The sequence below is a fragment of the Sarcophilus harrisii genome, chromosome 2, assembly GCF_902635505.1.
Source record: "Sarcophilus harrisii chromosome 2, mSarHar1.11, whole genome shotgun sequence".
NCBI lineage: Eukaryota > Metazoa > Chordata > Mammalia > Dasyuromorphia > Dasyuridae > Sarcophilus > Sarcophilus harrisii.
Window position 1 is genome coordinate 354,298,639 of NC_045427.1, and position 20,392 is coordinate 354,319,030.

Sequence of the window (20,392 nt, forward strand, 5' to 3'; positions counted from 1 at the left end):
GAATTACTTGAGGATAGGGCTGATGCTCTTCATTTCCCCCTCTGTAAAATAGGGGATTTAGACTGTAAATCACTTCTAAGATTCTTTCCAGCATTATAGCCTTTGTCCCAAGATGAATATCCTAGACAAAAGAATAGTTTTTCTAATGTATTCGCTCAAGCATAAATGCTATATTCTGGTCAAGTCCAAAAAAAAAACAGTCCCTGCACTGAGGCAGCAAAATCCTACCTCCCTGTCTTTTCTCAGGCTGTTTCCTCCCCAAAGTTCTCACCCCCTACAATCTCTATTTATTGCTGTATTATTCATCCTTTTAGATTCACATGGGGAATTTTCTGCTGTTTCAACCTTTTTATAATCCATTTCTACAAGCCTATTGACTGGTGTACAAACACACATACACACAGGTTCTTTCTTTCCTCTGTAATTTCCTAGCACTAGCTTTGTAACAGAAGATTTAAGTTTAAATTAGAAGACCTAATAGTAACTACCATACCATATAGAACAAATCACTTCTCTCTAGGCCTCAGCATTTCCATTAGAATGTACCTGAATTAGAGTTCCCATGCAAAAAGAGTATGAAATGCTTCCCATCTCCTGACTATAAAGAGAAAGACTTATAGAAAAGACTGAAACATATATTTTGTGGACAAGGAAAATATATAAATTTGTTTTACTTGACAGTATATAGTGTTACTAGAGTTTTCTTTTTCTTTTTTCATTTTCTTTCAATGGAGGATGAAGTAGGAAGGAATAAAGTGATTTTTTTCCTTTAAAAGATGCAATTTAATTTTTTTGAAGTAGCATGAGATAAAGCAAGGAAATGAATGATTGACAAAAGAGGTAGATCAATCATGTAAACTATTTAAAGAGCATTAGATTAAAAATTTTCTACTCAGAACTTTTCTTGTGTCTTGTCTTCATTGTAGCTATCTGAATCCTAATTTTATTCCCTTTCTAGACTATGAGTTTCACAAGAAATCATATCCATCTCTGTCTTCTCCAGATTTTTTAACTCTTCAAAGTAGATCTATATAAATGTTTGTAGATATCAGTGAGAGAATGGGTTAAATGTGATTAGACAACAATTCAACTGGGGGGGGGAGGGGAAACCTGGATTGAAAGACCAGTGAAATCCTCCCCCCCCCAAAAAAAAACCCTTATATTTCAATATTTTGATAGACCTACAATCATATCAGTGTAAACACTCCTTCCATCCACCCTTTCCTTCTCAGCCTGTACTCCCAGAAGTTCCCCACAAATTTATCTCAATATATAAAAGTCTTTCTCTTTTGAGGTATTTGATCATTCTCTGAGTACCAGTGCAACACCTATGCTGTCCATGTCTTATTCCTTGTTCTTACTGTATAACTGGCCCATCTTCTTTTGTGATTATACATTTATTTCCTAATCATTTCTCATGCCACTTCTTGCATGAAAATTACCATGGGTAGGTAACATGCCACAGCCTACATACTCATATCCACTGAGCATTTCTTCATTTCTCTCTGGGTCACCTACAATTATCATTCTTTGGAGATTGTCCCTAGCTAGGGTAAGGACTGCCCCTAAAAAAAACTAGCTATAAAGATAGATATTTGTGTCAGAGGGCATCTTGAGATCACTAAAAGTAATTCTCACTTTTATAAATCCAAACAAATCTATTCTCCTATTCTCATTCAATTTGGGGATCGGTCTAGGGGCAATCTGTCTAGGTATAATCCCTATTTAGGCATCTTAACACTATTAGACTAATTCAATGAGCTACTCATCCAAATGCATGTCAAAGTCTGGATGATTTATATATTTTCCTTTTCTTGTCTTTTTTGCTTTATGGCACAATAAATAGCCAATCTCTTTTAAGTAGTCATCAATTTTATTGATGAGATCCTATAGAATTCAGGGGTTTAAAGCAAACACAACAATGTAATCCACTAAAAGACACATCTGAAGATTTTCCAAACTGAATTGTATTTTTCTTCCATCTGGAATTATCTAGTTTACTTTGACCTCATAACAAACAAGCTTTCTGTAAATTCTTTTTCCCCTTCTTTGCCACTAGTTTTTATTACTGTTTTATGAAATGAGAGCACACAAATTCTTCTGTTATTCTCTTCTATAAAGTTCAGCAAATGAACATTTATTTGCTCTAAATTGGTGTGGGTCTTGTTTGGAATGTCTCTCTGTGTACCAAGATCAAGCTTGTATTTGTTGAGGTGGTTTCTGGGTTCTTTGGGCTTCCCTATTATGTCAATTGATTGACATCAGTTAAATTTTTCCAAGGAAATGATGATAATAACAATGGACATTTATATGTAATGCCTTATGGCTTACAGTGAACTTTATACCCATTATCTCATGTAACTTTCCCAATAGCTTTGAGTGGTGTGATTACCTGTTTTACAGATGGGAAAACTGAGACTCAGAAAAGTTAAGTGATCTGCATATGCTAAAATAGTTAATGGGTAGGTGGCTCAATGGATAGAGCACTGGACTAAGAATCCTCTTCCTTAATTCACATTCAGCCTAGACACTAGCTGTGTGATCCTGGGCAAGTCACTTTATTCTGTCTGCCTCTGTTTCCTCATCTGTAAAATAAGCTGGAGGAGGAAATGACAAATCACTCCAGTATCTCTGACAAGAAAATTCCAAATGGAGTCACAAAGAATCAGACATGACTGAAGCAACTTAACACCAAGAATAATAGAAGCTATATTCAAGTTCATATCTCTCTTCATTGTAGTTTGGTACTCCAGCTACTACACCATATGGCTCTCAAAATTAATAATCATTAGAATCAAAGGGTTTTTTTCTCCTGATTAATTTCTTTTTTCAGTATCGACAGGTTGTTTGAATAGGTCTAATTAGAGCTATTGCAATTTCATATAGTGTCTTTTCACTGTTTTCCTTCCTTCAATCTGGTGTTTATTTTGGCTGATTCAGAGATGAATTAGAAATCTATAACCAGTCATTTCAATGTCCATTAAGATCCAGTCAATTCCAATTTTTGTTATCTTGTTCAATACTTGTCATGACTAGCACCTTCTGACTCTCTTCTTAAAGAAAGCATTTATGACATGCAAGTAGAAGTCAACTGAATGAAGAATCTACAGCAGAGTATCACTGCCAGTCCCATATAAGAAAGGCACCATTAGTCACAGACAAGAAAAGTCCTCATTGGGTTGCAACATCTGCCAACTAAAGACCATTTTTAATGTCCAGAACATGTGATACACAGCCCCACATCCTAATAATAGCTGGCTGAACATAGATTAGATTTCTCTAAGGCTACAAAAACAGCCTACTTCTACCAGATGGTCAAGCCCAAACCACCTTTCATTTTAGACCAGTGAACCAATAGCTTCAGATGCAGCTTTTAAGTTCTTCCCATATGACCTGTAGCAAGGGTTAAAAAACTTATACTAACAACTGTATTGACATTGGATAAAAAATGATATTACAATTTTTGGAAGAACCAGAGTGATATTACAATGTAGAGAGAGAAAAGGGAGTCTTGCCCAACCAGAAGAGAGACAAAACTTTAGTCGGTCAATAAACATTTATTAAGAACTTTCAAAAACTAAAAATTTTTTTTTGAGGGACAGGTATTATGTAAAACTATTGTTGACCCTGCCTAGAGTCTGTTTTAGCTTAGGAGCAAAGTAAGAGCTTTGTTCTGCATGATGAAGTTATGTGGAAAGAGTTAAGAAAATGTCATTTTGCAGGAAACATGGGTTTGAACCATCTTTGCTGTGGTGACTGCTTAAGGCACCAAACAAATTATTTTCCTTAGGCGTGGTCTGGCTTGGGCGGAAATTACCAGTACTTACCAGGCAAGCTGGTGGGAGGAAGCTGTTCACTCTGGAGATACTCCACATGCCTTCTAGGTACTGCTGAGCCTGGATGGTGACGGAACTCAAGGCACCACCAAGACCTGTGGGAGCCACAGTGACTTGGACACTAGAGTTAGGAAAGCCCCCAGAGCCTGGGGGCCATGCCAGAGCTTTTTTCCTCTCTGCCCCAGGGAACAGGGAAGCCTGCTGCTTCCCTAATTGCCCTGAGGCTAAAGGCAAGTCTCCACCCAAGGAGCAATGGGTGGCCAGGTTCTGAGATGCTAAGCGGGCCAAGGCCCCAGGACCATGAAGGTGGTCAGGCTTCTCATGACAGGAAGACACCTGGACCATCTGGATGGCTTCTTGCTTAAGCTGGTTCAGGTGTGTGGCACACACATCACAACGACTCTCTCCTTCCAATCGATTCCTCTGGAGATACTCAGGCACTTGGAGTCTGTCAAGAATTAAAGCTGAAATTCTTGGGTCCTAGAAAGAGAGGAAAGACAAAGAAACATCAGTCCTGATGAAGGCAGGAGAGGAAAAGACAGGGAAACACCTGGACCTGCCACTCACAGAGGCTCCTCTCACACTCCCGCAGTCCACAGCTAGTTAACAAGCTACATGCATGTTTCATTTTTAAGAACCCAGTGTGAAAATAATTATCAGAGCTTAATAGCTGGGCTTGGTGTGTCCTTAATAACTATCCATTCACTTGTGTTCTTAATTAACTGTCCTTTGGAAACCACTAACAAGACTGTGTTGTACATGTTCCCAGACAACCTAAGGCTCTGGCAAACCACAGCAACCAGGGGAGAGGATGATATTACCAGTTCTTCATTTGGAGGCTTGGAGCCTCTTCCAGAGCAATCACAGAATTCTAGAATTGGAAGGGCCCTAAGAGGCCATCAAATAGAACCTAAACCTGAATAAAATTCCTCCTACAATATATCACAAAATGGTTACCCAGTTTTTAGCCCATTCCACTTTAAGAGGGCTCTTGTTGCTATCAAGTTTTTCTGTATACCAGGCAAGGTCTGCCTCTCCAACTTCATTCATTTCCCCTGAATTTGAATTTTTTCAAGCAGAAATGATCTTCAGCATGACAGCTCTTTAAATACTGGAAGACAGCATTTATTTCTCCCTTTGGTCTTTTCTTCTCCATACTAAACCTCCTAAGTTACTTTAACCAAAATGATTCTTCCATCACCTCGGTCGAATTCCAGATGTTCTCCAACTCACCCACATCCTTCCTAAGATTGTCTAGACTAAGAGTCCTTAACTTATGGCAGTCCGGTGAAACCTATGGATTTGTCAAAATGTTCTAAAATATTTTGTTTAATTGTTCAGTTATTCTTGTTGATGTGAGTTGTGCTTATAACTGGACTTTACAAATATGTGCATGTGTTTGTGTAAATTTCAAAATAAAAAGTGTACATAAAGGTGAAAAAAAGTATTCATTCATTTTTCAGTTGTGTCCAACTCTTCATGATCCCATTTGGAGTTTTCTTGACAAAGATATTGGAGTGTTTTGCTTTTTCCTTCTACACCTTCTTTTACAGATGAGGAAACTGAGATAAACAGGGTTTAAGTGACTTGCCTATGGTCACCCAGCTAGTAAATGTAAGGTCATACTTGAACTAAGTCTTTCTGACTGACTGTAAGAAAGGCACTCTATCCACTGTGCCACCTAGTTGTGTGTGTGTGTGTGTGTGTGTGTGTGTGTGTATGAGTCCACAGACTCATGTGTGAGTATATATGGATTATGGAAGGATGTGTGTATGTATACATGTATGTATATATACACCCATTTTCATGTGTGTAGAAGTATATGTGTATATAACAGATGTATACACACACACACTCCCATACACATATGTATATGTTTCTGCTTAGCCCTTCTTCTAGCAGAAAAATCCAATTACAGCCCTGACTCTGCTACTCTCATATAATTGGTTGAACAAAAAACACATGGTATTCACATGGCCAAGTGCAATAATGACCTACATTCCCAAGAAACCAATTTAACAACCATACCTATCAAATAACTTCCAATTCTCTCTGACTCAAATTTGCTTGACAAGACGGAGTAAGGGGCATAGGGTGATGGGGCCAGAGTTTTGCTCTGAGATTATGGGTTCAGAAATACTATCTGTCAGGAAATTCTGGCAGGCAGTTGGGTTTAATTGGGGTAAAAAAAAACAAAACAAAACACTAATTTGAGAGTCAGGAAATTCAGTCTCTTGTTCTGGACTGGCCATAAATCTTTGTTGCCTTGGGTAAGTGTTTTCCCCAATCTGGGCCTCAACATCCTTCTCAGGAAAAAAAAAAAAAAGTTGGGGGGAAGGGAGAGGAGAGGACTCGGATGAGAAATTTGTAAAGGTCTCTTCCAACTCTAAATCCTAGGAAATATTTTCTCCAACAATTCTTTTCCAAACCTTCAAGTTCCTCAAAGGGAGTAATAGAAAAGAACTAATCTAGCTCCCAAAGGTCAGACCGGAAAATAAAATAGACCAATTTAATGTACTGCAGAGAATTAAAGTTAAGGGTGGAAATCACAGTATGCCCAAGAATTTGTTTAAGAGGTTAGGGGACTTCTCAAATGATAATTTACTTGATCAGCAATCGATACCAATTTGCTAAATACCTATTTAATTTAATAAATACCTTTTAAGTGCCAGAAATGGTACTAGGTATTGCATATAAATACAAAAGTGAGCCAACCCTCTCCCCTAGAGAGCTGCCAATTTGAAATCTCTGTGACTTTAGGTAAATCATCTCCCCTCTCTACATCTAAGGTTTCGCATTTGTAAAATGAATGAATCCAACTAGGTCAGGGATTCTTAAATTGGGGTCTGTGAACTTTTAAAAAAATGTTTTTAATAAATGTACTTCGTTATAATTGTTCCAAGGGACGGTCAATCAATTTCCCAAAATGACCAAAGAAATCCATGACATATGATGTGGACCAGATGCTCTGTGATGTTATTTTAAGAACTAATATCATATTCTGTGGTATCCTAGCACATGGTTGGCAAAATCATCAGGACTAGGCCAAGGGTCTCCTGGTCGCTGTGCTCATTCCAACAGTTTTCAAATATAGCTGTTAAGGAAATACTTTTCTCCTTAAGATTAAGGAATCAAAGACTATGGAAAGGCATCAGCTTATTGTCAGCAAATTTACAATTTAACTGTGAATGTCTTCTAACTCCCTACAGAAACAATCCCAGAGCCTCCACAAAAATCTTAAAAGTAAGAAATTTCCAACCTTTGGCCAGTGTAAGGATGAAAGGGAAGTTACTTTTCAGTTCACCTCAACTCAAACTCATCTATAATTGCTAGGGGTGCCTGGTGGTGAACCCCTGACTTGTTAAAGTCTAGGTGGAGCCCTGGACTATCTCCCAGAGGGCCCTACTCAATGGTAATTGAGGACTTAGTTAACGTTACCTTTGAAGTTCCCTAGGACTTCTGGTCCTGATTTAAAATCCTCTTTCCTATCCCATAGAAAGTTTTCAAAGTTCAAAAAGCCAGGGGTAGATCAAACAGAGCCCTCTGTCTGCCTTGGGAAATATACTCTCATTAACAAAAGGAAACCTTCTTGCTGAGCTCCCATTAGAAAGAAGCTGCCCCCTCAAAGATTCACAGAATGGAAAAGCTATGAATGAAAGGCTTTAAAAAAAAAAAAAAAAAAAGAGTGGAAGACCTGGGAAGGACTTTAGAATTAATCAACAAGCAATTATTAACCACCTACTATCTGCTGGGCACTGTGCTAAATGTCGATACCGATATAAAAAGGATGAAATAATCTCTGCTCAGGAATCTTAGACCACAGAAAAAAATAATGTCCATACCAAGAGAAATCTTGATATATCTATAACAAGAATATCTGTAACACAGGATGCCAGAAGAAACATTGTTACAGGGAACCTGAGACCTAAAAGAGTCCTTAGTAAAGTTAAATCTGGAAGGGAACTCAGAGTTAATATAATAATAGTAACAATAACAATAATACTAGCTGACCTAATATAGCACCTACTATGTGCAAGACGTTGTACTAAGCATTTTCCAATTACTATCCCATTTGATCCTCATAACCTAGGAAGAGATAGAAACTATTATTATCCTCATTTTTACAAATGATAAAATTGAGGCAGAAAGAGTTTTGTCTTGTCCAAAGACATACAACTGTCATCTTAGATCAGATTTGAACTCAAGAATTCAGGTTTATCCTGATTTGGGACCCTGAGTTCTCTCCTCTGCACCATGTAGTACAACTCCAACATTTCCAGATGAGAAAATTGAAGCTAGAGAAGTTTAAAAATGATTTGACCAAGACTACACGTATAGAATGCATTAGAGACAGGATTCAGGAGCTTAGAGAGATAATAATTTGTCTGTTTGCCCACCTTCACAGTCAGCTTCCCTCAGAGACCTGAACTCCTAACTCCTAGCCTAGGGCTCTTCCCACAGCTCCAGGGTTCCTCCCTCGTTGACACCACAAAAGTCTGTATATATCCATCCACCTCTGTTTTTCCTCTTAATTCCACTAATTGGAAGAGAGTCACAAAAACACCAGCTAGGCGTCAGAGCCAGAAATAAACTGTATTGGAAGAAAGATTGAAATATCTCTTCCTGTTGGGGAGAAATTCTCTTTCCAAGGCTGTAATTCAGGCTGCCCAGGGCTGGCCAGCTGCTGCCCTCCTCCCCAGTACTCCCTAGGGGCCAGCTGCAAGCTACAGGTCTTTTCCACAGTGGGGGGCCAAAGCCAACTAGCCAATGGATGGGTGTGAAGAGGAAAGGAAACATACCGGATGCCCTGTTAAGACCATTAGGCCCCGGCTTAAAAGGCAGCAGGTCCTGCTCCTCACACCCATCCCAACCCTCCCCCCAGCTCTCCACAGCAGGCAGTCTGCTCCATTGTTCTGAGGAGTGTCCCTCCTCCTCTCCCCCGCCCCTTCCCCAGTCCCCAGTCACACTCACACTTTTATGACCGAGAGAAAAAGAAGCAGAAAGCAGGCTCTGAGCAAAGCCTGGTTCTGGGATCAGAGGCCCGCCAGTGTCCCTCTGCCCCTCCCAGGGTGGCTAAGAGAGTGGTCCAGTGACAGACCCTAGGGGCTGTCCCCACCAGGATCTAACTCAGGCTATAGAAGACAATTGAGAAGGCAGGGAGAGAAACCATCATCCTACAAACACTTATTTGATGCCCACCCTGTAAGAGAGGTGGGCATTTTGGAGCACTCTACAATCTGAAAGACCTCAGAGATAGTCTTTTATAACATCCCACCTCCTGCCTGTTAGCAATGTCCAAGGCAACCCGTTCCACTTGTGGGCAGTTCAGCCATTAGGAAGGTTTTCCCCACATAAAAACCCAAATCTGACTCTCTGCTCCTTCCCCACATTGTTCCTGACTCTGCCAAATAGAAGACTACTTTGTACACAGCTTTTCAAACTCCCCTTTCTCTCACCTGGGTGAAGCAAATAGCCCAAGTATCTTCATCTTGGGAACTGAAATTTAGAAATGTCCTTCCCCACCTCCATTAACCATAACAATTAGTAGGTATCTGAGGGTTGATTTAAAGAATTCAATTTATTTCACTCCAAGTGCAACCCTCCAGCTACCAGGTACCTCTCAGTGCCTTCTCTGAACTAAACAGGTATAATAATGTCATAAACAGAACACTAAATAAAAATGTCATAGGCAGAACATCTCAGAGGCCCTGGATTCAAATCCCACAACTAATAATCACACAATTTATTTGTTTTAATTTAATAAAATTTATTTAAATTTAAAATTAAAAATCACACAATTAATAATGATCTTTTTCAATTTTAAATTCCATGATTCTTCAACTGGACGACAAGAAAATAAAAGCCAGATACCTCAGCCATGGGACAGTCAGTCTGAATCTCCCCTTGGGGAGAGGGTTTTACAAGCTACAAACTGAGTATAATGTATTCCCATATGTATGCCTTGCAACACTGGTCTCTGAGGTCTCAGCTCATTTACACCCTGAGTTGCAAGTGTCCCAGCTCATCAGAAACCTGAGGCCCCTGAGCTCCCAAGTCCAGGTTTCTACTTTTAGGTTATTAGCTAGTAAAATGATTTTATAATGAGATTGACCACACTTAGGCCCTGAAAGTTTCTCAGGTGTGAAGATATTGCCCCTTCCCCATGCCATCCAAAGCAGCCAGAGCCAGAACTGTCTCAAAGACTTGGAAATCCTACTCTTTGTCCGGACCCCTCCAAACACACAGACATATCTTGTTGAAGAGGGGGAAGGTATCCCAGAAGGGATAATACCTATAAAATCAACCAGAATACCAACCACCAAAAAAAAGAGAAAGCACCGTGCCTCAAATTCCCCTTCAATGACCTCCCTTTGGACTTCAAGACTATTTGCAGACACATTTCCTCATTTATTTAGATGAGGAAACTGAGGCCAGAGGAAAAAGAGAGTGTTCCTCAAATAAGTGACATATAGGATTTGAGGGCAGGTCCTTGGACCACAAATCAGCCTTTGTGCCATGCTTAGAATGTCTTTCCTCATCATCTCTTCATCCCAGCATCCTTGGTTTCTTTTAAGTGTCTCAGTTCAGGTGCCACCTTCTAGGTGAAACCTTTCATGATCTTCCCCCTGGTTAAGGGTCTCTCCCTCCAATTACTTAAAATCATAAATTTAGATCTAGAAGAGATCTTAGAAGTCATCTAGAGGTGAGAAGTCACCTCATTTTATATATGGGGAAACTGAAACCCAGCAAAGTAATTTCCCCATGGTCACACAGGCAATGAGTAACAGAGCCAAGATCATAAAGGTACCTTAGTGTACGTTTAAGTGTACGATCAGGAAGACCTGAATTCAAATCCAGATTCAGACATGGTTATGTGATCCTGAAAACATCATCTAACCTTTCTTTGCTTCAGTTACTTCATCTGTAAAATGAGGATACTAATAGCATCCATCTCTTAGGATTGTTCTGAGGATCAAATGAAAAACTATAAAGTGCTTAGCATAGTGGCTGGTGCTATGTACTGTGTATGTAAGTATGATATAAATATTTTCTATTATAATTATACCCTCTACTCCTTGCCAACTTTTCTCACCACAGTCTTGTGAGATATAGTCTAGAAATAAGCCCAAAGGAAAATGAGGCTTGCTGGCCTACTGTCACACTACTGTAAGAATGGAAAGTCCACCTCTATCAAATCTAAATCTAGGGCTCTGCTTTTAAAACCCTTTAAATGCCACCTCCAGTCACCTGATCTCCTCTAGGGATGCCCTAGAAAAGCCTAAAGTCCTAAGACCATGTTCCACACTCTCCAAGGGACCTCCAGTTCTTTAGGACCACAGGGTCTAGAACTAGAAGAGCCCTTATATCTCATGAAATCAGAGCTCCTCAGGATCAACTAGCTAGCCAAGCTGGGATTCAAATCTAGTTCTACTGATTCTAAACCTAGTGTTTATTCTTCTGTATGCAGAGGACCTTGGAAAGCCCCAGTTAATTCCCTGGAGGTCCAGATAGTTTTCACAAAGCTTCTGGGCTCTGATCCAAACCTGACTCGCCCATGCTGCCACCACTACCACCACCACCATCACCACTTCACTCCACAACCCAGCCAACCAAGCAGGAAAGAATGTGTTTAAGTCAGACACCTGAAAGTTGGCTCTTTTCCACTATGAAACCCACCAAGAAATCCTCCTTCCACCCTCACTTATAACCTTCATTTTTGGTCCCAACCCAATCAGCCAGAGAGGAAGCAGAGAGGCATCTGGAAATTCAATACAGGCTTTCAAATTCTCTCACCTCCCATCTGGAAATCTATCCTTTCAGAAAGTTCATGCTCTGGATACTGACTGTAGGGCTCACAGATTTTTCAGAAATGGAAAAGACCTTGGAAATCCATCTAATCAAACTCTCTTTACAGACCGGAAATTTAAGACCCAAAGCAGGGAAGAGATTTGCTCATGTTCACACAGGTAGTAGTAAGCTGCAGGGCCTTCATCCAAATTCAGTTTCTATATGACTTCACATCTGTTACCGTTCCATTGAACCAAGCTAATTTCCTTAAATGATGCTGTCTTGTCCAACCTTTGTCTCCAACAAGAATTTCCTCCCATGCCCTCACCATTTCCACACCTCCTCAAATAACTATCAAATGCTTGTAATAGAAAAGCCACAGAACACAGAATGTCCATACTAGAAGGGGCCTTAGAACACAGAATGTCAGAGCTGAAAGGGGGGTAGAACATAGAGCATAGAATATCAGAACTAGAATGGATCTTAGAACATAAAACAAGGCATATCAGAGCTATATGGGGTCTTAGAATACAGAATGTCAGTGCTAAAAGGGTCCTTAGAACATAGAATATAAAATATCAGAACTAAAAGCAGTCTTAGAACACAAAATAGTAATGTCATAGCTAGAATGGGCCTTAGAACATAGAGCATGGAATATCAGAACTGAAAAGAACCTTAGAAAGAATGTCAGAGCTAGAAAGGGCCTTAGAACACAGAATATAGAATGTCACAGTTGCAAGGGGCCTTAGAACATAGAGCATAGAACATCGCTAGAAGAAGTCTTAGAACACAGAACATGGAATGTCAGAGCTATAAAAGGCTTTAGAATAATAATGATGATGATGATAGCATTTCTATAATTTTGTTGGGGTTTTTTTAAGTTTGCAAAGTGCCTTACAAATATCTCATCTAATCATCACAACAACACTGGTAGGTAAGTGCCATTATTATCCCCAGTTTACAGATAAGGAAACTGAGCCAGATGAAGATGAAGTGATTTGTCTAGGATCACATAATTCCTAAGCATCTCAGGCTAGGTTTTGAACTATGGGTTTCCTGACTCCAAACCTAGCATTGTGCCGCCTCTCTATAATAGCCACATATCAATAGGTATAACTAATATATTAGAGCTGGAAATGACCTTTACAAACATCTAGTTCACCTCCTTCATTTTAGGAGAGCAATGATGAAAGAGGGAAATAATACCTCCAACTATAGTGCTTTACAATTTACAAAGTATCTTCCTTACAATTTACAAAGTATCGTCCTTACAACAACTGTGAGAAAAGAAAGACGAGCATTGTTCTCCCCATTTTATAGATTCAGAAGCTGAGCCCCAAAAAGAATTTCCCCCTGAATTATCCAAGGTCACATCACCAACAAAGTCAAAACTTGAAACCAGTTCTTGATCTCAGGGCCAATATCCAGCATCTTGCTTACTATGTCCTATATTTCCCGTTACTTTTTCTGGATTAAAGCAAGGCTTTATTAAGTTAAAATAGCTGTCCACCATAGCCATTAGAGCATAAAACATGGCAGAAACAGGAAGTCGAAGCATTCCCTCTATTAATGTACTCTGCCCTAGCTCTCCACATCCCTTCACCTGACTTCTCATTTATTATAATTTTCTTTCCTGTTACACTCACACACTGCCCCTCCTTCCCTGTGTTCTTCCCTTCACCAAAGGTCAGAAAGGGAGAGAAGTAGCAATGGACAAGGTCTTGTGGAGATGGACAAACTAAGGCAAATAAATGCTAGCTTCCATTCTGGGGTAAGAAAGCCCACACTCATAGAAACTTTGAGCTATAAAAGAGATCTTGGAAACCATCTATTTCAACTTCCTCATGTTACAAGAGAGAAAACAAAAGCCCAGACAGAGAAAAGGACTTTGTCCAAGATCATTTCTTCAACCTGGGTCAAGCCAATATGGCACCTCAATGATACCTACTTGGGATGGGGATAAATGGCAAAGATTAGAGCCAGACAGTCGAAATATAAGCCAACCAACTGAGAGAGACCTCTTGCCTTCAAAAAAAAAAAAAAAAGGCAGTAATTACCATGCTACAAAATATTACTTTTAATTCCCTTTTTATGATCTAATTAAACAGATATTTTACTTGCACTTGGAAAATGTTTTTCTTAATTTGATTCAATTTAGCATTGCTGGGGAACCCACAGATCACACCACCCTGCCCACCCGCTGCCACCATCACTACAGACTTTCAGGGGTTGGAACACTTCATTTAAAAATACATAAACAACCACTTTTCTTTCTTCCTTTCTTTCCTTCTTTTTAGGTTTATTAGTCGTTTTAATTAAGCCTTTCATTTTCTCCTTCCTGGGAAGCCCTGACTTACTTAATCTAGAAGTTTCCTTTGGCTGCTGCTTGGTTAACTGGCAACAGGCTCCAGATAATATTAAGTCCTTCAAGGACTTTACAGTAAGAACAGACACCCTGTACACACACACACACACACACACACACACACACACACACACACCACCTATCTCTATTTAGAGTTTACAAAGCACTTATTCACCTCACAGCAAAGCAGAGAGATAGTACAGGTGTTATGATGCTCATTTTACAGATAAGAAAACTAAAGCACTATTCAACCTCCTACTTTCTTCCATCCTCCTTTGCCTACCCAGATTCCCATACCTGAAATGGGCTTCCCTTCCCTTCAGCCAATCTCTCTGTTGTAAGTTCCTCTAAAGTAACCTCTTCAATAAAGAAAGCCCTTGTAGAAGCCTCTTTTAGCTAAAAGTGTTCCCATTTCTCAATTACTCACCCAGAAATGGTGGTGGTGGTTATTTGTCCTACATTCTCAAAGAGGACCATGATGCAAGTGAACTGGATTTAAGTGAGGAAGGGCTATACAGGTCACCTGCCTCACTTTCCCCTCCAGAGCCACCTGGGTCCAGTGGCCAGATAAAAATCAAGACAACTGGAGATGACCTTGAACAAAATGAGAAACTTTGGACTTTTTAAACCAAGGTCTTCAACAGTTCTGTTTGAGTGAGGACTCATCCATTCAGTGATTAGGGACTTGTACCCAGTGAGTACTTAATAAAAGCTTGGGAGCTGAATGTTTAGAATATATTTTCTAAACTTCTGGCCCTCAAGAACCCTAACCAATAGAAAAATATGTGGGGGAGTTGGAAAGAGAAAAGAAGGGAGGAGGTTCTTTACCTAGTAATGGGAGCATTTGAGCCTAATGCTGGAGTCATAAAAGCTTTGTTTCCAGAGTGTTGAATTAACACGGAAATTTCCACCCACTTTCAAAGAGAGTTGGAACTTATAGATGGTTATCTTGTCTGTGTTAGATAATCCTACAATTCAATCACTTTCCTCCTCACTGTGATGAAAGAGAATTCCTGTGTAAAACAGAAGGCTTCAGCAGACAAATTTCAATTCAACTCAGAATTCAGATCAATTCAAAAGAGTTAGTAAAGATACAAAGATGAAAAATGACTTAGTCCCTGCCCTCAGGGAGCTTAAAACTCTAATCTAATCTAATAAAGAAAGTTTTAAAGAAAAGGGTGTTTTTTGGCCTTGCCTATGTTTGCTCAACTGTCTCCTTCTGCCCAGTCCCTTTCTCTGCACACTTCCCCTCCCAAGCCCAATACCTGGTAACTTCTATACTTGGAATATTTCAGGCTAGAGTCCAAAGTGAATGGTATTTCCTTTCCTGTGATCTCATGCATAGGAAAGCAATTAGAGCTTCCTAAGTAGCACTGGCTTCCGTTCTCTATAAAAACACCTGAGCAGCTAAGATCTCAGATTGGCTCTGATGTTCAGGATGATGCAGGAATTACCTTGGCTTTCCACCACCACCACCCCATGCCCAATCAGAAAGCTCCCTAAACTGGTGCTTCGCTCTACTGCCCAGGTCTGTAGACAGTCATCCCAGAGGCTCCTTGAGTTCTCCCCAGTCGGTTTTGGAGGGCACTAGTTATGATCTAGTGTGAGAAGGTTGTTGGATTGCCCTAGTTTGGAAGTGTCTATCCTCATTCTGATTTAAAAGGGGGCCAATAAACTGCCTAAATACACTTCCCATGTTGTCCTGGCCTCCAGTTCTCTTGAGTCTCCACACATGCCATATGGCTTCCATTTGGAGGGCTTCCCTTAGGAACATAAAATAAAAGATCTGACGCCTCCCAGCACTGACTCATTTAATTCTTCTGCAAAATCCTTTTAGTTCTAATAAAGAACTCTAACAAGGAGCTATCACACACAAATATAAATAAATAAGCATGCTTAAAAGGTAGAATGATAATGGGGGATAAAGGAATGATTCAGACAAAGAAGAGATCTGGAAAAGAGCTTTTAGAAAGATTTGAGGAGAGAACTAGAAAAATCAAGAAGAATTTACAACAACATCCTGATAAATGAGTATTTCAGGAAGTGGAGATGAGAAGGACCTTCCAAGCCAGCCTAGGTTAGTGTATAGTGCCAGAAAAGGACAGTCAAAGGATGTGCCTTGGTGAGTGAAGAAGCTGGCCTTGGAGTCTAGAAGACCTGGATTTAAACATTTGGGTGTTCTTCGGCAAATCACAACCCCTCAGAGCCCCTCACGATGAACATTAAGTTTCAAATAAGTTACATTAGTGGAAAGAATTTCCACACATGGAGGGCTAAGGTCAGGGCATTCTAAATTGAGCATCCTGGGACAGAGCTTAGTACTCCTTGTCTGGAATTAAAGTTCTGTTTAGAAAAGAAAATTTACTGTTTTGCAGTTTCCCCAAAGAAATGTTTCTCCTAGAGGTAGATTGGTTGCCCAAAGACCTAAATCCCAGATTTGCTGGCCATAAAATTATTTTGAACAAGGACCTGCCTCAGTTTCTCCTTCAGTAAAATGAGAATAATGATCTCCTGCCCTGCCTCCTACAACAGGGTAGGAATCAAGGGAACATTAAGATCCTGGAAATCAGGGTCACTGCTTTAGTATTCTTAGCTTATTTTCCCTAAACAAAACAAAACAAAACAAAACAGGGACTGTGAACGTGCTTAGTTATGAAAAGTTTATATAAATTTGAGGGGTTACTGTTGGATATGTTTATTCAGATCTGGGGCCTAGCCCTAGGCGTAACTAAGGTTGATTCGGGACCCCAGCCCCTCCCCCATCAAGTTTTCTTCTCCTTTCTCTAGGTGACAGAATTCCACCCTTCTAATCCTCCCTACCCTCCCTTTTCTCTACCCCCAACTAATTCCTTGCTGATTGAAAGGAAGTCTCTGACTTCTACAAGTCTCAATTTCCACCCATGTAAATGAGGGATTTCGGAGAGGAGGTCTCTAAGATTCTAAATCCAAAGATTCCGAGGGGTTCAGTAAGCTTAAAGTGAGATATCCCTACCTCAAGCCAAAAACAGTTTGCATTTTAAGAGGTATTAAGCATTCAGATTCACAAATTAAAGAACCTTAATTAAGCCCTTACAAAGAACCAAGCACTATGCTAAATTCAAATACTAGCAAAAATGAATGAACAAATAAGAAAATGAAGTGAATAAGTAAATGAATGAAGTGAACAAGTAAATAATTAAAAATTCCTGCTTTCAGGGAGCTTAAATTCGAATAAAGGAAGATATACATAAAAGCAAGCTGAAAAAGCTAGGGCAGCAAAGTTGGGAGAATTTGAGAAGGCTGGTCTAGACTCTTCTTCAGCGAATGAGGAGGAAGTCTTCAATGGAAGGAGGGGACAGATATATGGTAATTCTGAAGTCTGGATTGTAGTGCAAGGCTGATCTAAGCCCTTCCTTGAAACAGAAGTTCTTACTCTAGATAACCTCTGTAATTCTGTGGTACTAGGTTTGGGAACATAGGTAGTTTCTTGGAACCTCTACAATTCTACCTTCTCCCTCATAATACAAAGGCAAATTTCCAGTACCCTTCCCGTGGACTGTTATAAGAAAAGTATTATTAAAAACAGAAATTATGTGTAAAGTAATAACATTTATATATCACTTTAATGTCTGAAAATTGCTTTACATTCATCATCTCTTCACAGGAGCCCTGTGAGGTAAATAACTATAGTGTTATGTTCTGGATTTACAAATGAGCACACATAGAGCCAAAGAGGTTCATTCAACTCTTTTGGACTCATAGATAATGGATAGAGTGCTAGGCCTGGAGTCAGGAAGACTCATCTTCCTGACTTCAAATCTGGCCTCAGACAATTTATGAGCCCTGTGAACTTGGGCAACTCACTTAACCTAATTTGCCTCAGTTTTCTCATCTGTAAAATGAACTGGAGAAGGAAATGGCAAACTATTCCAATATCTTTTCAGAGAAAACCCCAAATGAGGTCACAGTCTGAAATGACTGAGCAACAGTAATGTTTATCAGAAGACTCTTTCTTTTTTTTTTTTTAATTTAATAGCCTTTAATTTACAGGATATATATACATGGGTAACTTTACAGCATTAACAATTGCCAAACCTCTTGTTCCAATTTTACCTCTTACCCCACCCCCCCCACCCCCTCCCCTAAATGGCAGGATGACCAGTAGATGTTAAATATATTAAAATATAACTTAGATACACAATAAGTATACATGACCACAACATTATTTTGCTGTACAAAAAGAATCAGACTCTGAATTATTGTACAATTAGCTTGTGAAGGAAATCAAAGATGCAGGTGTGCATAAATATAGGGACTGGGAATTCAATGTAATGGTTTTTAGTCATCTCCCAGAGTTCTTTTTCTGGGTATAGCTAGTTCAGTTCATTACTGCTCCATTAGAAATGATTTGGTTGATCTCGTTGCTGAGGATGGCCTGATCCATCAGGACTGGTCATCATCTAGTATTGTTGTTGAAGTATATAATGATCTCCTGGTCCTGCTCATTTCACTTAGCATCAGTTCGTGTAAGTCTCTCCAGGCCTTTCTGAAATCATCCTGTTGGTCATTTCTTACAGAACAGTAATATTCCATAATTTTCATATACCACAATTTATTCAGCCTTTCTCCAACTGATGGACATCCATTCAGTTTCCAGTTTCTAGCCACTACAAAAAGGGCTGCCACAAACATTCGTGCACATACAGGTCCCTTTCCCTTCTTTATAATCTCTTTGGGATATAATCCCAGTAGTAACACTGCTGGATCAAAGGGTATGCACAGTTTGATAACTTTTTGAGCATAGTTCCAAACTACTCTCCAAAATGGTTGGATTCGTTCACAACTCCACCAACAATGAATCAATGTCCCAGTTTTCCCACATCCCCTCCAACAATCATCATTATTTTTTCCTGTCATCTTAGCCAATCTGACAGGTGTGTAGTGGTATCTTAGAGTTGAGAAGACTCTTTCTTAAGAAAGTGCCCCCTCACCCTATCCCCCACCCTTTCCACTCCTCCACACACACACACACACACACACACTCCTGAGCAGGGTGTTGGGCAGCCCCTTTCCTCCCAGATTTACAGCCCACAGACTTCATTCTCAGAGCAGTTCATTATGCAACCCAGTCAGGGCCACTCTAAAATGTGCATTTTATTGTTCAATCTGGGAGGAGATTCCTGGGGCCCCCAGCTCACCAGGGGGCTTAGGCAAGCAAGAGGTAATTGTACCAGGGGTAGGTAGGCCTGTGGCTTTGAAGATCCAACCAGCCCATAAATTAAACACACCTCCGACAAAATTAACACATGGAGCTGGGGTTTGGTTCTTCTGACCTGCTTATTTGTTGATCATAAAACACTAGGATTTAGAACTGCGAAAACTCTTAGAAATCACTAGTCCAAACCCCTCATTACTCAAGAGTTAGAAATCAAAAGCCAAGGAAAGAAAGGGACTTGCCTCAAATCACATTTCATAAGCAGCAGAATTGGGATTTAGTCTATTCAGGCCTGTTTTCCTGACAATGGTTGCCTCCGGGTTTTGAAAGGCTTCCTAAGTTTGGCATCCATGGGAAGCCAGCCAGAACTAGTTCAGATCCTGGCATATTTAGCCAAGCTATTAGAAAAAACTCAGAGGGTCACGAAAAAAACCTGTTCTGCTGGGAGCTAGAAGTGAGTCCATGAACATATAAAAATATTTTAATGATTATTCCATCATAACTGGTCTCCATCATAATCCTGTGTGCTTTATTTTATGAATTTAAAAGCATTATTCTGAGAAGGGGCTCATTAGTCCTCACCAGCCTGCCAGAAGACCCCTAAGAAACTAGAAAGAAACTAGAAAGGCAGAGTGCCTAATTCCCTCATTTTACTGATAAGGAAATTAAGGTCCCAAGCGTAAATTACACTCAATTAAAGGATGTCTAAGGTGGGATTTTGGGGTCATTGTAGATAGAGAGTTGATTCTGAGTTCAAATCTGACCTCAGATATTAGCTATATGGAAAGTCACTTTACCTCATTTGCCTTAGTTTTTTCATCAGTAAAATGAGCTGAAGGAGGAATTCTGAGCTAATTGTTGGTGGCTCTGGGCCTAAATGATCTCTTATATCTAGAATGAATGATCTCTTACATCTGTGATCCTGTAAGCTGAATTCAAAGAAGATTCCTAACAATCAGAGCTAGCCAACAACACAAGATTGAAAATTCTATTTTGTTACTCATTTTTGCATTTCTCCCCTTTGGGGAAGGGGTGCAGGGAAGAGTGAAAGTGGGGTTGGAGGAATGGGTTCCTGCTTAGATATGGGTCCTAAACTCCAAAATTCTGGGCTTCTATGGATAGCTCCAAAAGAGAAAACAGCAGTGGCCAGGAGATGAAGCCCAGCTCCCTGAATCTCAGACCTCGGCCAGGCCAGTCTCCTTCCCCCAC

General features: G+C 39.9%; 1 protein-coding gene across 3 annotated transcripts in view; it reads right to left on the reverse strand.

The window, feature by feature from the left end:
• The window catches only part of KIF26A (kinesin family member 26A), a 166,965-nt gene that overhangs the window by 101,116 nt on the left and 45,457 nt on the right, over nucleotides 1-20,392 (reverse strand). For all 3 annotated transcript variants that reach the window (XM_031953149.1, XM_031953147.1, XM_031953150.1), the window contains exon 3: nucleotides 3,828-4,316. In XM_031953149.1, coding sequence (XP_031809009.1) covers nucleotides 3,828-4,316 — 489 coding nt within the window. The remainder of the gene's footprint in view (nucleotides 1-3,827; nucleotides 4,317-20,392) is intronic.